General features: G+C 34.7%; 1 protein-coding gene across 5 annotated transcripts in view; it reads left to right on the top strand.

Annotated features, from left to right (window-relative positions):
- The window catches only part of LOC310879800 (transcription initiation factor TFIID subunit 4-like), a 149,206-nt gene that overhangs the window by 41,039 nt on the left and 93,843 nt on the right, over nt 1–14,324 (top strand). For 2 of the 5 annotated variants that reach the window (XM_083794647.1, XM_083794646.1), the window contains exons 10-11: nt 5,093–5,262; nt 13,176–13,202. In XM_083794647.1, the coding sequence (XP_083650773.1) occupies nt 5,093–5,262; nt 13,176–13,202 (197 nt within the window). Of the gene's footprint in view, nt 1–5,092; nt 5,263–11,510; nt 12,414–13,175; nt 13,203–14,324 lie in introns of those variants that run through there. The other 3 variants (XR_014571118.1, XM_083794649.1, XM_083794648.1) reach the window with 3 other exon arrangements.

Raw genomic sequence — 14,324 nt, 5'->3', positions numbered from 1 at the left:
TAGCCCTCAGTGTCAGCATTAATTAATGAATTGTAAGACTACCTACATGAATTCACTGGATATTATGGTAGCTGTCCCATGACGTACAGTTTTCAACCCTGAGGCTTCTGCCTCTAAAGCTGTTATATTCCTGAAATTTTGTCAACTTTTTTTTTTGTATTGAAATTTTTTGTTGCTACATTTTTCAGTGGAAACTATGGAGTGTTCCATTTAGCTGACTTTTCTACTACATTAATGAATATAAATTTGAACTCCATTCTCTGTAATGTTTTTTCTTTTACAGTAGAGATCCACACTTCTATTTGTACCATAATATTAATGGTCCAGTTTAGAGGTTTCTGTAGTCGGGAGAGATGAAGCAGAAGGCCCCTTGAAATCTGAAAGGGGCCTGAATATTTCGCTACAACTGCTGTGCACATTGCCTGTCTCATTCAGTAACCTCAGAGCTCCTACTAATGTAATATACCACTGACAACAATGAAAACAGCAGACTCTTAAAGTAATTATTACCTACAGTTCAGACTGTGGACAATATAAAGGAAAACATCTGTTCCCCTGATACTAAGTTGAAATCATTTCAGTTGGAAAAGACCTTGGGAGGTCAACCGCTCCAACTTCTGAGTCAGAGCAGGTTTGGTTAGATCAGAGACTTGTCCAGTTCTGCATGTCTCCAAGGTCAGAGATAAATGTTTGTACTCCTGTATTATCCTACCACGTTCTAACTGAATTGAATAAGGCTCAATAGCATTGTATGCAAAATGGGGCAAGAAATGGGTAGAACTAGTCCATTAGTGTGTGTGATTCCGATAGTTTTCCATAGTGCACCTGCTAGGCAGGTGTTCCTTCCTAGAGAAGTCTACTTCTCTACTAGTAGAGTCTAATTGGTAATAACCAACTGTATGTTCAGTCTTCCTTTGCCTACCCAAAAGACATGCATTCTAAATCCATTGCCTGTTACTACATTTTTATTTTTTTAAATAAAAGTTTAATAGCATAATTCTGACAGAACGCCTCAAAATGCGTGATGATGTATCTAATAAATTGCAAAGCATTGTGTCCCCTTGGGAATGATAGAAAGCTAATGCAGGTGTTAAATGGATAGCTTCAAAGATTTCGTCTCTGAATGGCACCTTAAGATTTAAGTTTCTTTATTTTTCCGAATAAATATCTCAAGCTCTAAGATGAGCATGTATTTTTCCACATTTGTCAAAAAAAAAAAAAAAGAAAAAGTGCTGATTGCAAATGTTGTGTGTCATTCCTTTTTGCTTATCAGTGGTAAGATCCAACACAGACCTTGTGGGTGATCCCTACGACAAAACAGGATTAGGGAGAAATCTCAGAATTAAACCTTTGAAAGTCAGAGTAAGCACTATATTAATTGCACTATTTTAAAATGTAATACAGTAGCTGCTGTTGCTGTAATTTCAAGTGACTGCATCCAACATTTTAGCTGATCTCTGATCTTGTGATGCATGGAATTTGCAGACTTAGTGTCTTGCCACGTGTATAGGGACTTTCCTTAAGAACATGAAATTTCACTTTTGAGAGAGAGGGGAATCAATGGTGGTATGCTGTCTCAGTTGTCTTACATATTCTTGTAGCTTACTTGGGAGCAGCCCAGTATTGCAGATTGGGACATCTTGGGCTCGAATCTTTAAAGTGCATGAAAAGGAAAATAGTATGCAATCATGCAATTAAGATTTGTTTATAAGGAAAATGCTACCAGACTTTTGTAATGGCTTGTCTTAATTTAAACAAAATCTTTGAAGTAAGTTACAGACAACTGTGCAAGTGCTTCACTTTTTTTCCTGAACATTATTTTCAAGTAAGCGTTTTTTGTAGTTGCATGAGTGTTTTTAATCAAGAAGGAGAGAGGAGGAGTTAAAAGAAGTTGAATATAGGAATGAACTCTTAAACTATTTTAAAACGTAGCTTGCATTTGGAAACAGCTTGGAAAACCATGCTGCCTACTTAAAAGTAGCGTTCATATTGGGATATTAGATTTATCCAATAAGGCTCAGATTTTAATTCAGTAAGACAGAAATAACTAATATGAGCACAGTCATTTATGCCAGCAAATGTGAAATAGTTAAATACTGTGCTGGGATGAAAAGGGAAAGACATTAATCATCAATCTAGCCAACCACTGGATGGCATCTTTGTTCCACAGAATGACTTCTGAAGACTCACTCATCTAGAGTTAAAAGTTTACTTTTATAGGAAATTGTACGGCAAAAATGCCAGCCGTCTTGTATGTATAAATGTGTGTGTTTCAGTATCCAAAACCAAGCTCTCCTTTGTGTTCCTCAAAGTCAAGAAGGATACTGATAGAGATTTTGTTATCAGACTGGAAAATCTGTAGTCCCAACTAAGATTAAAACATTTCATATCTATTTTCCTTCTAATGTAAAAGAAAAATAGACGTACTCGGCAGTAGTAAATTGTTGATATAAGATGGCAGGAAATTATTCTTTCCAAGAGTTACAGTGATGGTCTTATAAATACATGCTATTGCACTGCTTTTGATAACTTCACCAAAATTCTATTTTGTGCCCAAAGGAAAAAAAAAAAAGTTTTGTTTCAGACAGTATTTTTATGTGCAACATGGCTGCAGATCTGTGCTCAAAATAAAATGAAAAATTAGAGTAGCTAAAATACTGAGCAGAAGGAAGGTAAAAGATTGATTGTATTTTCTCCATCTATTAACTAAAAGTACAGATAAAAAGTAACTTCCATTAAAATTTGTATTCTTTTCATTATACTCTGTACTGATAATTCATTTTAGCAGAGTTTCATAAGAACGAAATATTCTAAGAAGCAGAGTAGCTCATGGTGACTTTAGAAAGACGAGTACAATTATTTTTAAGTTCATGTGGCAAAATGCCATAGTTATTTTTATGAACGTGGAATAACAACTGTACTCTTTTAGCTCTGCATAATAGTACCTTTACAGGAGTTTACTAGGGGAAGAAATAAACATGATAATCAGTAAAAAGAAAAAGAATTCATGATTGAGATAGCAATGAGAAGGACTTCTATTTTTAGGCTATGAGATGTGGTTGCAGAAATCAATTAAATATGAACAAAGAATTGATAAAACTGCTCTGGATAGATGTTTATAAGGCTTCTCTTGAAACATGTTGATACCCTAAATAGACTGAAAAACTTTGAATTTTTCACTTTGTTCAAAGAATAATTTCAGAACAATCATGCAGAAGGACACTGATTTATTTCGAAAGTTATCATCTCTTTATATGAAACTTTATTTTGATCTCTTACCAAATTACTGATACTAACTGCTTTGAGTTCGTGCCCCTACTACAGTGCCTACCAAAAAGAAAAGGTAAAACTTGGGATTCTCAGGATAATCAAAGTTAAGAAAAAAAAAAGTTCAGTGAAAAATGAGATATTTCTTGCTATTACATGGCATAGCAGAAGTTTCAAGCAATTTTTGAGGTGTAAAAACTCTACAGAATAGCCTGATTTGGGAACAATACTTGATCCTCTTAACCAGCTGACCTTTTTGCTAATGATTACTCGGTGTTGTATACTGAATAAAGACTACTTTCTTCCTTATTAATTTCAGGAGAACGTTGATAGTTCTTATGTGCTTATGTGTGTTTATTTAGCAAACCTTACTGTTGTAATCACTGATTTCAAATTCTAAATGTTTTTCTTTTGCACTGCCCTTTGAGGTGAAACTTGTCTTGGGTTTTCAAATCTCATAAAGAACTTTGGGGGCTTATGTAGATTGTCCCAAAAGACTTGTCAGATGGCAAGTTTAGGGAGAAGTCAAGAATGCTATCTTGATTTTGTATGGATGAGTGCTGAAAGGAGATGAAAACACCTGAATAACCAGCTCCTGGAAACATGATCTGGAAATAGGGGAGAGTTAATATATTACTTATTGTTAGCCAGATTTATGTGCAATGCAGGGAGGATCTGGATTGTGGATTTCTAGATTTCTCTCCTTTCTTTTTTTCCTCACACCTTACTTGTAGCTTTGGTTTTTACGGTAGGCATTAAAGTTTTTGGAAGGTGAAAGTGAGTATTCTAGGGTGCATAGAAGGGCATATATGTCATATTTTTTAATAAATCTTTTAAATTAAGCTTTTACTAGTTTGTTTAATGCAGTAGTAGGAGTCTGAAGTTGGATGTACTTGGATCTTTTCCATATATATATTCTCAAAGGTTATGTAGTTGCTCCTAGAAAACACTGAAATACAGCGTTAGTGTCATACATATCTCCTAAACAGGTAGCGCTAAAAACAGATGGTTTGTTTCCACGGTTATAAGTCATACCTTATAGGGGTAGGAGATAACAGATGCTTGGGAGATAAAGGTATGATCTGTCTTCTGAAACTCAAATTTTTCAGTCAATGCTTCCTCAAGCAGTTAGGAAGGGTATTGCAGGGCAAACAGTGGCTTGGGAAATGCTGCCATCATCTTCTCAAATGCAGCTCATTTTTTCTAAAACTAGACGGCATGTTCAACTGATTTTTGTACGTTACCAGAGAAAATAGTAGTGTATAGTCAGATCATGATCGGAAACCAAGCTTACCTATATACTCATCAGGGTCAAAAATATCTTCACCAACCAGTGCTGAAAACGCTTTGGTGCGCATTTTGATAGGCACATGTGAAACAGTGCAAGATTCCAAATTCATGTTTTTGTTTTTAGTGTCTCTGTGTCCTATTTATTTATTTATTTATTTTTTTAATGTATTTTATCATTTCACTCCCAGGTTTCAGCATAAAGAGAATTTTTGATCGGTCATTGGTGGTGGTGATTATTGCTCTTAGTTTCCTGACCATTCTGGTATCATTGCTATCACTGACTTGCAGATGAAGAAAAGACACCTCTGTCACTCCTTCTGTTAGAGACAAATTGTCCTGCTTCTGAAGGCTTCCTAATATATTCAGAGAAATAGTTATTTCTGAATTGAGAATATTTTGTATGAGAATTGAGACCCTGGTGGTTGTGCCTCAAACTGGCCCAGACACCAGGCATGTTGCATTTTGGCGAAGCAGTTAACATATAAAATGTATATATCACATGCAGAATTATTTTTTACTTCTATTTTCATTATAGAGATGATGATGACATCAATGATGTTGCATCTATGGCCGGTGTTAATCTAAATGAAGAAAGTGCCCGAATTATGGCTACCAACTCTGACTTGGTTGGAACCCAGATACAGTCCTGTAAAGATGAACCCTTTCTTGCTGCTATACCTCTACACAAACGCATACTTGAAATGGGTGAGAAACGTCCGCTCCTTTTGATAGTGTTTCCTTTTGTGTTATGTGGTTCTAAGTAACAGAATATGCTTAGCACTTTAGATTGTTAAAAATTGTTCTTTATGCATTGTATTACATAAACTTGTATCCTTAAACTTTCAAGGTTTTTATGATAAAAGTAACTTGGCTACCCCAAACTTGAATTAAAAAAAAAAAAGTATACTGCTACTTTTATACTTCATGCTTTCCCCATGGTTTTTATATCCAAGGATCTCAAAACTCTTTGCAAACATTAATTATTTCTCACAATCCTCCTTCATGTTTTACACATGAGAAGATTGAAACAGAGGGGTAGAGTAAGTAGTTCAGGTCACAGAGGACACCTGTGAATAAGATTTAACATACTGCTGAAGTTATCTGTCAAGATTTTTTTCCCCATACAAACCAAATTCAGTTCCTAACACCTACATCTATTTAAGTTCATAGTGATATCTTAGAGCATTTTTTCAAAAAGATGTATTTATTTATCCTGACTAAAAGGTGTTTTTATTCACTCTGCCATTTGAAAACAGAAGTTAAAAACTTCAGTAGAAAAAATACGTTGTCAAAATTAGTGATGTTTTAAGATTAGTAAGTATGCCTAGAATATATTTCATATGACACACATGGTTAATATCCTATATATGTTCTAGTACCTAAATGTATCTTTTCATCACAATTTTTGGTAATATTTTAAGAATCATCAAAGTCTTAGGATGCAAAGCTCTAAGTGTTTGGGAGCATATATTTATTTTTTTCTTTTATAAACTCTTCTTATGTCAGTAGTTAAATTTATAAAAGCTTTTAGGGAATTAGTTGTCCTTACGATTTTAAAGATATTGTTACAAATCAGCATAGTTAGGTTTTTAAGATTTTAGCGTTTTAAGGATACTTCTGAAATGTTATTTGTGTTTATGTTCATTGAATTAATGAAAGCCTTTTTATATTGCAGTTGCAGGCAAGGTTCTTCATTGACTTACTGTCAAGCTTTGCTTTGTATTTTAATTAGGCGCCTTTTAAGTTGAAGCCATTCTAAGAAATGAATCATTTTATATGCTTTAGTTATCATGCTGAAATGATACGATGATGGCATTATGTGACGCAGTCTGGGCAAGCATGTGCAATGTTTTGTGAGATGGCTTATTGCCATCTGAGATGGGAAGGCAGAAAGGTTTTGATGAAATTTGGTTGAAAATGTGTTGTGAGCGATGCTCACATGATGGTTCATACAGGTGTAAGAAAACAAAAAGGAAACGGAGATGTAAAACTGTTAAAAAGAATGGGAAATCAGTAATGAATTTGCCATATAAGCCTTAATGAGCTGTCTGGGTGTAACAATTGCTGCACAACATGGAGCTGTAATTACAAGTGTAGGACTTACAGGAATCTGTACATACTTTAAGAGCCACAGAACCCATCACACTACTCATCACTGCCTTTTGGGGTTTGCTCCTCTGAGGAACAAATCCCTATGGCTCTTTTTGAAGCTTTATTGGCTTTGATAATTGAAATGAAACTTTCAAAGCTTTTAAAAGCAGCTGCAGGGATTTACTTCTCAAAAGCAGTGAATCCAAAAGAGCGGCCACTCCTAGTGATCTCCTGCAGCCACTTTTAGAGCTTTATTTTGGCTTTATATGAAACCTTTTATAGTTTTGAAAGTGGCTGTAGGGTTCACTAGTGGCTGCTATCTGGGATCTATGGCTCTTGAGGAGAGAATTCCTTCAGCTGATTTTTGAAGTTTTAGAAGTTTGGTTTTCACTGTGTGTGGCCAGATTTGTTGATTGCATGGGACCACACACAAATTTGCTAGTTGTGCTACTGGGCACTTAAAATAACGACATTGTAAGATCACGACAACTCAGTCTTACCATGTGTTGCTATGCCTAGACTCACCAGGACTAAGCAAAGGAGGCTGTGACCTTCTCAAGCACATTAGGTAAAGAAAGTATATGTGAGTCCTCATTCTTCCGTTTTTGTTATGCGTGTTGACAAACAAGATAAAATACATTACTTCTTCATTTTACCTGAATATAATTTAAACAGACCCTGTTTCCTACCTTTAAATCTATTCATATTTAATGATCACTTTAGTTTTAGGGCATGTTTTTAATGTTTTAGTAAAAGAGAGATTTGTGGTATGTACAGTATTAGGAAACTGCTCTTCTCTCCTTTCTCAAAAGCTAGGTCTTTCAAGTTTTCTGTAATATTAATCTCCTCCTCTCTTTTCTGAGTAACAGCTCTGTCGAGCAACTCAGTAGTGTTCCCCAAAGGCTGTTTCAGAGATTGTGCTTCCATTCACTAGAGTCAGAATATAAACTGCTAAAGTGAGAGCAGATGCTATTCAGTCTTTGGCAGTAACCACCAGCCAAATGCCTCAAAGTTATAGTGAAAGGTTTCTTAATATATTGTACGTTCTTATCTCTGCTGCTCAACTTGGCAGTGTTATCATCCAAAGTTTATTTTAAATCTAAATGAGTAATATTATTATTGATCCTTTTAAATGGAAGAAGTAACTGAAAGGTAATTGATGCAAAGATATTCATCCGCTTCCTTATCCAATTCTGTATCTAGTCATCTTTGGCTGGTAATCATTGCCATTTGTTCATGTAGGAAGACAGTGTTGCGACTGTTTCAAATTCTTCTTTGATGCAAAACCAAGAGTGGATATTTCTTAGTAGATAATGTATTTCTTTTGCTATTCCATACAGGATCATAAACTTTAAACCTTAATCTTTCTGTATGACAGCAGAATGAAACATATGCAAAGAGCTCTATGACTGCTGTTTCTCTTATTGGGAAGTCAAGAGGTGGAGATTGATGTTCTTCATGCACGCGCTGATGTGCATATAAATTTTTAAAACTTTTAGGCCTTTCACTTCATAAGTAAAAGGGTAATATTTCTTTAAAGGGCAAGATAAGCTGAAAAGTGCTGAAAAATCTGAGCTTTTTCATATGTTTTTCATGGGAAAGAAACAAGAAAAATAACTTTGTGCTTGTACTTGTTTCACTTCTATTCATTCATAAGTTTTTTGTTTTTTTTTGGGGGGGTTAAAATAGTGTATTGGTTTCATTAGGTTTTAGAAGCTAGTTTTACACATTCTGAGTTTCCACTGTTTACCAAAGGGGGCAACACCTTAGTCAATAAAACAGTATGGCATAGCAAGTTGTTTTAAGAGTGCAGCTTCAGTATGGTTTGTAACAGTGTTGTGAAGATAGAAACTCCTTGACTCGGGAATTACTTGAATTGCAGCATTGTTTCTGAGGCTCAGCAGATGAGAATTAGGCTAAACTGTATTTTATATTTAATATTAGTTAACATTAAACATTAACAGCACATAAGGATGTGATAAAAAGGTGACCCTATTCATATTGCCTTATAATTAAGACCTTGGAAGGGAACAGATATGAAAGAGAAAGGGGAAAAATATTATAAAATACGATAAACAAATAATAACTAGAATTGTGTATAAATAAGAGTTGCATACAGTGAGATGAACAAGAAACAAATTATTAGCCTAATATCTAAATAACTGTCATTAACCTTATTCTTTATCCAACTCTGGTGAAACTGTTCTGGAGATTTTGTAGCAGTGCATGTTTGACTGGTACTTTTTTTCCTCATTTACTATTGTTTTTAATGGGAAGATGAGTTTTTCGTAGCATAATACATTTTTTTTTTGCATACAGAAGCCCTGACAATTATCTTCAATTTCGTCTGTTGTTGATGTCACTCAGCATGGGATGAAATCTGCTTTTCTTATGCAGGTTACTTTTTAAATTTCCACTCAGGACAATGTTACGTCCTTTACTGAGAAGCCTTCTTTCTGAGAATTGGTGGTCTCTAAGACTCTGCTAGGTGTTTGAGAAACTTTGCTGTTGATTTTGTGGTCACCAGAGCATGGTATACTCACAAGCTGAGAGTCTGCAGCAGAATATTAATCCCCACAGCTTTGTTTCAATTCTGATTTCCTCTCCAATGAGATGATGGCATGTTGCTTTTCCATGGCTATCCCTAAAATGTCACAATAGGTGGAGAATCTTAATCATAAATGTCTTAAAGCAATAATAACATAACACAAGTTTGGCATATTGTATTCCCTGAGTGAGATTTTTTCTTTCTCTTTTTCACTTCACTTTCAATGTTCTTCACCCATTTTTTTAACTTCAATTTGTATTGTTATGGAGTTCTGGCTAAACAGAATAATTACAAATGTGACATTCTAAGAAATGTGGGACTGGTTTGGCCATATGGAATCCATTTTAACCGTCCATCTTTTATTTTCAAATTATTTTTACCTAAACGTGTGTGATAAAAATATATTGGAGCATAATTTATGGTATTTTTATTTCACAGTGATTCATAATTATTTTTACATCTGTGCTAGAAAATTGATTTTTCTATAGGTTGTTTTTGAGAAATACTGCATTTATATCTGTTATCTGGCATTGATATAAATTTCCTTTGAAAAAAGTCTATTATGTTGACTAAATAGCATACACCTCTGACATTACTTACCAGAAAATTAGTACTGGATTCTCTTGCTTCGTCCAGATAGATTTTTAGGCAAGACTACACATAGTCATGCAGGGGATTTATTACGAAACTTGAAAATGCACTAATCAATCCGAATGCTCTTAGATCAGAAGTTAGGAGGTCTACAGTCATTCATGAAATGGCTTCAGAGCAGCTCAGCTTTATAGATTTAAGTCACTGTCTCTATCAGTGTAACAGTTGTAAGGTTAAGCTGAACACAATTTATAGATTTACATTTTTGTTACTTTACATACAGGATATTTTTAATTGTCTAATGAAATATTGATCATTGATCTGCTTGATTCTTTCTTCGTTTAGTCACATTTGAATTGCATGTCTGCTGTAGAAATGCACGTTAAAACATAATGAAATAGCTTATCTGTGTTTCTGTATTCTGTAGTACAGTGAATCTACTATGTGGCATCACAGTGGCAGCGGAGTTGTATGCATATGTATACATTTTAAATAATTTGAATACTCTGGAGGGCATTTTATATTGCTAAACCACCTAAAAAGTGATTGGAATATCCTTCATGGAACCAGGCCAGTAGATTTCAGAGCCTCTGTTAAAAGCATTTGCTACTGGTTTAATAATAGAGGTGTTCTGTCATCTCTGTTTCATCTGTTTGTTTGTCAACAGTTGTATTCATGTTTGAATGAGATCACACTGTACTATTGATGATTGCTCTTTCACATACAGAGCAGTTCTAACATAAAAGTATACTTATTTCTTTGGTTGGTTTACTTTAGAGGGGTTTATAGCTGCTTAGAATACAGTTGTGGATTCTGAATTTCTGAGCCATCAGATTGCCTGCAAACATATTTTTGTTTTCACTGCACTTTTTGTTGATCTTAGTTGTTTTCATTATTGACTTTTAACTTGTTATCCTTGAGTTGATTTGTCTTCAAACTGAAATATTCCTTTTAATATCAATTTTTTCCAACAGCATCTTTCTGTCATGATGGCCTCCTTAAATATCTGTGGACATAACTCTTGTGTTTGGAGATAGTTCTAATGTGCAAATTAGCCTATAAAGTGCTTGTTCTCCTTTAGCATAGCATTTTGAAGTTGTACGTTATCCTAACAACATACTTAGTCCAATTGAACTGTACCTAGACTGGTGTTTTCTGTGATTCTAGATGCTGCTTCTCAGGGAAAAGAAAAGTTAGGTATTGTACAATTACAAATTGCAAGTTATTGGGTATGCCATTTATATTACCCTTCTATAGTTCCTATGAACTTAAGTATGTCACCTGCAGAGGCACAATTGTGAAGATGTATCTAAATTCTGACATCTGAAATAGTAACTTCCTTAGTGAGTGCAGAGGTTGTTTGTTGGTTGTTTATATTTCCTGCTAATACAACACAAGGAATTTGCTATAAATTTTAGATTAGGTGTGCACTGTTCTCATCCTCTTATCAATCCTCACATTTATGATCATCTAGCTTAGTATGTTGAGATTGGGAAAAGAGTTTATTGTATTTAATAGCAAATGCGTTGTTTTGTATTGCAATTCATTGATTGCTAATGTTATAATATAAGGCAATTAAATGTTGTTTACATTTATTTTTTCCTTTTCAAAAAAGGTGGGAATATGTTCCCATCTTAGTATCAGCAGCAGTGTTGCCAAATAAACATAACCAGTGAGTATTTCAGAAGATTGTTAAACTGTATTGTTGTTCTTTCTTTAATAGGTCCATGATTAGACTTCCTGTTTTACAAGATGTCCCAACATGTGTTGGAACGGTAACTTCAGTACCACCTGAGAGCTTGGAGTCTGCCTTTCTGTGAAAGGTAAGGCAGCTTCTGTTCAATATTTTTGTGTATTTCTAAGGTTTTCTTTTTATTACTCTTATTAGTTCTGCAATGCTACGGAATCTGAATTATGTTTTTAACATGATCACCTCTAAGTGTCAGAGCTGATGTTATTTCATCAAACAGTACTTTGTCAAAATAAATGAGTATATGTTCAAACTATGATTTATTATGAAGAAAATGAAGCTATTTCTTCAATCATAATTTTTAAAGGTTTTACTCTAACTGAACTGAGAGCGTGATTATACTGGTAGCTTCCACAAATACTGGAGAATTTAAATTTTATTTTCACCATAATATCTTGCTTTTGTTTTATGAATGTAGTGGAAAAGCCTTCTTGAAAGGTCTTGTTCTTTCTGGAAGTCAGTTCTGGCCATCAGGGCCTTCCAAAATAAGTTGCTCAGCCTCAGAATAAGTTTGTATCTGGGAACTGAATTACTTAAATTTCTTGGTCTCTCCAAAGGAGGGTTAAATTAGGATCACCATTACATAGAGATTCATTCTCTACCAGATTCATTCATAAGGTCTATCTTCTATCTAGAAACAGATTTCTAGTAATAAATATAGGATGTAGAATAAGAACAATAAAAAGAAAACCTTAGAGAACCATTCAATATTGCAATAAAGCTGACTTACATTATCCCTGTAGGCAAACTCCATGCTCTAGAGGTGGTACTAATGTCCCCAAAACTCAACACATGTTGGAACATCTTTGTGGAGGAGGAAGTCATTGATCAGTGAGCAGTATCTTCGAGGATCATTTAAGGGGGAAAAAGTAAAAGGTAATAGTTTCTAAAATATATTGAAATATTGTTCACTACGTTTATTTGGCAATCCTGCTGCTCATACTAAGGTTGCAATGTTTTTGTTTCTTAAATTATTGAGCTACCTCATAAACTTCACTTTAGTCTTTTTTCTCCTTTGAATTATCACTTCAAAATGTTAATGCTCTGTAGGTAAGAATGTAACTTTCTGTTTTAATACATTGCACTTGTTAGTCTCCAGGCTGGTGAGTCTACTGCATACAAAGTCCAGATTATAGTATAACTCACCAATTTGTCATGTTTATCAGTGGTTATAATATCAAGAGTGTTTGACTGTGGTTCAACTAGTTTTGTAGTGTCTAAAGCAAGTCAGAGACAAATGTTGCAAATTTTGAAATGGCACAAAGACATTTTACTGGTAACAAAGAGGTATTTGCTACAAGGAGGTAACTGTATCTCTGGATGTTGTGCTGGATGAAGTACCATCTGTTTTTGCACAGTAACATAAATATCTGATATAAACTATTGTAAAGCACAACTGTTTTGACAACATGGAATTACCATGTCTGATCTGGATTCATTTTGTAGTGGTGGATGATATGGTAATACACAGATTTAGTATTAATAAATGTGGCACAATGTCCTGATGTCACTTTTTCCTCTAATCCTGGACATAGACAGGCAGAGGTGCTGACATTTTCAAGTTCAGGTTATGGTCTTTGGTCTACCTTTCTGGTATCCTTTATAATTTCCTGTATTCTTTGTGCATATCCTTTCCAGGTGACATGCCCATCCTGCCTCCTTCAGGTGAGGCCTCATGTTGAACTAGTCTGCCTAATATCAGCGGACATCTCTAATACCTCTTCAGACATGTCATCTACAAGACTTTTATTGTGCCAGAGATTCTGTTTCTACAGGAAAAAAAAAAAAAGCCAAAATGTCTGTATTTTTACATAATTGCTTTAAAAGAACAGAAGCATATAGGCAAATTGTACGCGGTATCTATTTTAATCCTTACGTGGACGTGATTTAGAGTTTGTTCTGTTACTGTGAGGACCATATTACAGTATGCTAGCATCTATGCTTGTCCTCTCTGACATTCTTGCAGTGGTTTTTCCCTATCTCAGTCTCACCTAACATAGATGTATAATGGCACGCTTCTCTTACTTAAGCCTAAGATCCTGGAATGATTTAGTATCTTTTGATCTTGGGCTTAGACATGGGTAAGAAGCACACACTCCTAGCCTGTGTAAAAGCAGGTAGACAATAAGTCCCCAGCTAGCAACTTCTCTATTGTTTTTTCAGGGACTCTTATTGGTGTCAATGCCATATTAGTTCTTTCTCATCTGGTCCCCATGACAATCTCTTTTGATCTGACTCTGTTGTAAGTAACCCAACAAAAGTGCGTTGAGGCATGCACTATTATTTATAAAAGTAGTGAATGTATTTTCCAGTTCTCAGTCACTTTGTGTTTATTCTTGAATGTTCCTGAATGTCTTTGGACATACTTACTATTTTGTGTTGTGTTTATATTTTGAGAAAACTAAGACTGAAAAAAATATATATAACTGTAATCTGTATAGCCTGACTTGACTTGTTAAGACCTGCACTTACTTCAGTTCCCATCCCCTCCTCTTTTTCACTTGCCTAGCACTGTTCAGTCACAGCAGTACAGGTTATTGGGATCATAGGATAGGATCTGGATACAGATCCCAAGAAATCTTTGACCTTCAGCATAGGTCAAAGCTTTGGTAACTTCAGCATCTTCTCTTCTTTTGGGATGAAAATGATATGCACATGAAATTGCACAAAGGTAGTCTTAAAAAGGAATTATTAAAAGAGAAGGAATTAAACATTAAAATCAAGGATAATGTGTTTGCTTAGGACATTGAGATTTTGATTCATTCTGAAAAAAAAAGGCATGATACA

Source organism: Anser anser, assembly GCF_964211835.1.
Source record: "Anser anser genome assembly, chromosome: 11".
NCBI lineage: Eukaryota > Metazoa > Chordata > Aves > Anseriformes > Anatidae > Anser > Anser anser.
Note: the sequence above shows the minus strand (reverse complement) of the source record. Positions and strands in the feature narration are given on the sequence as shown.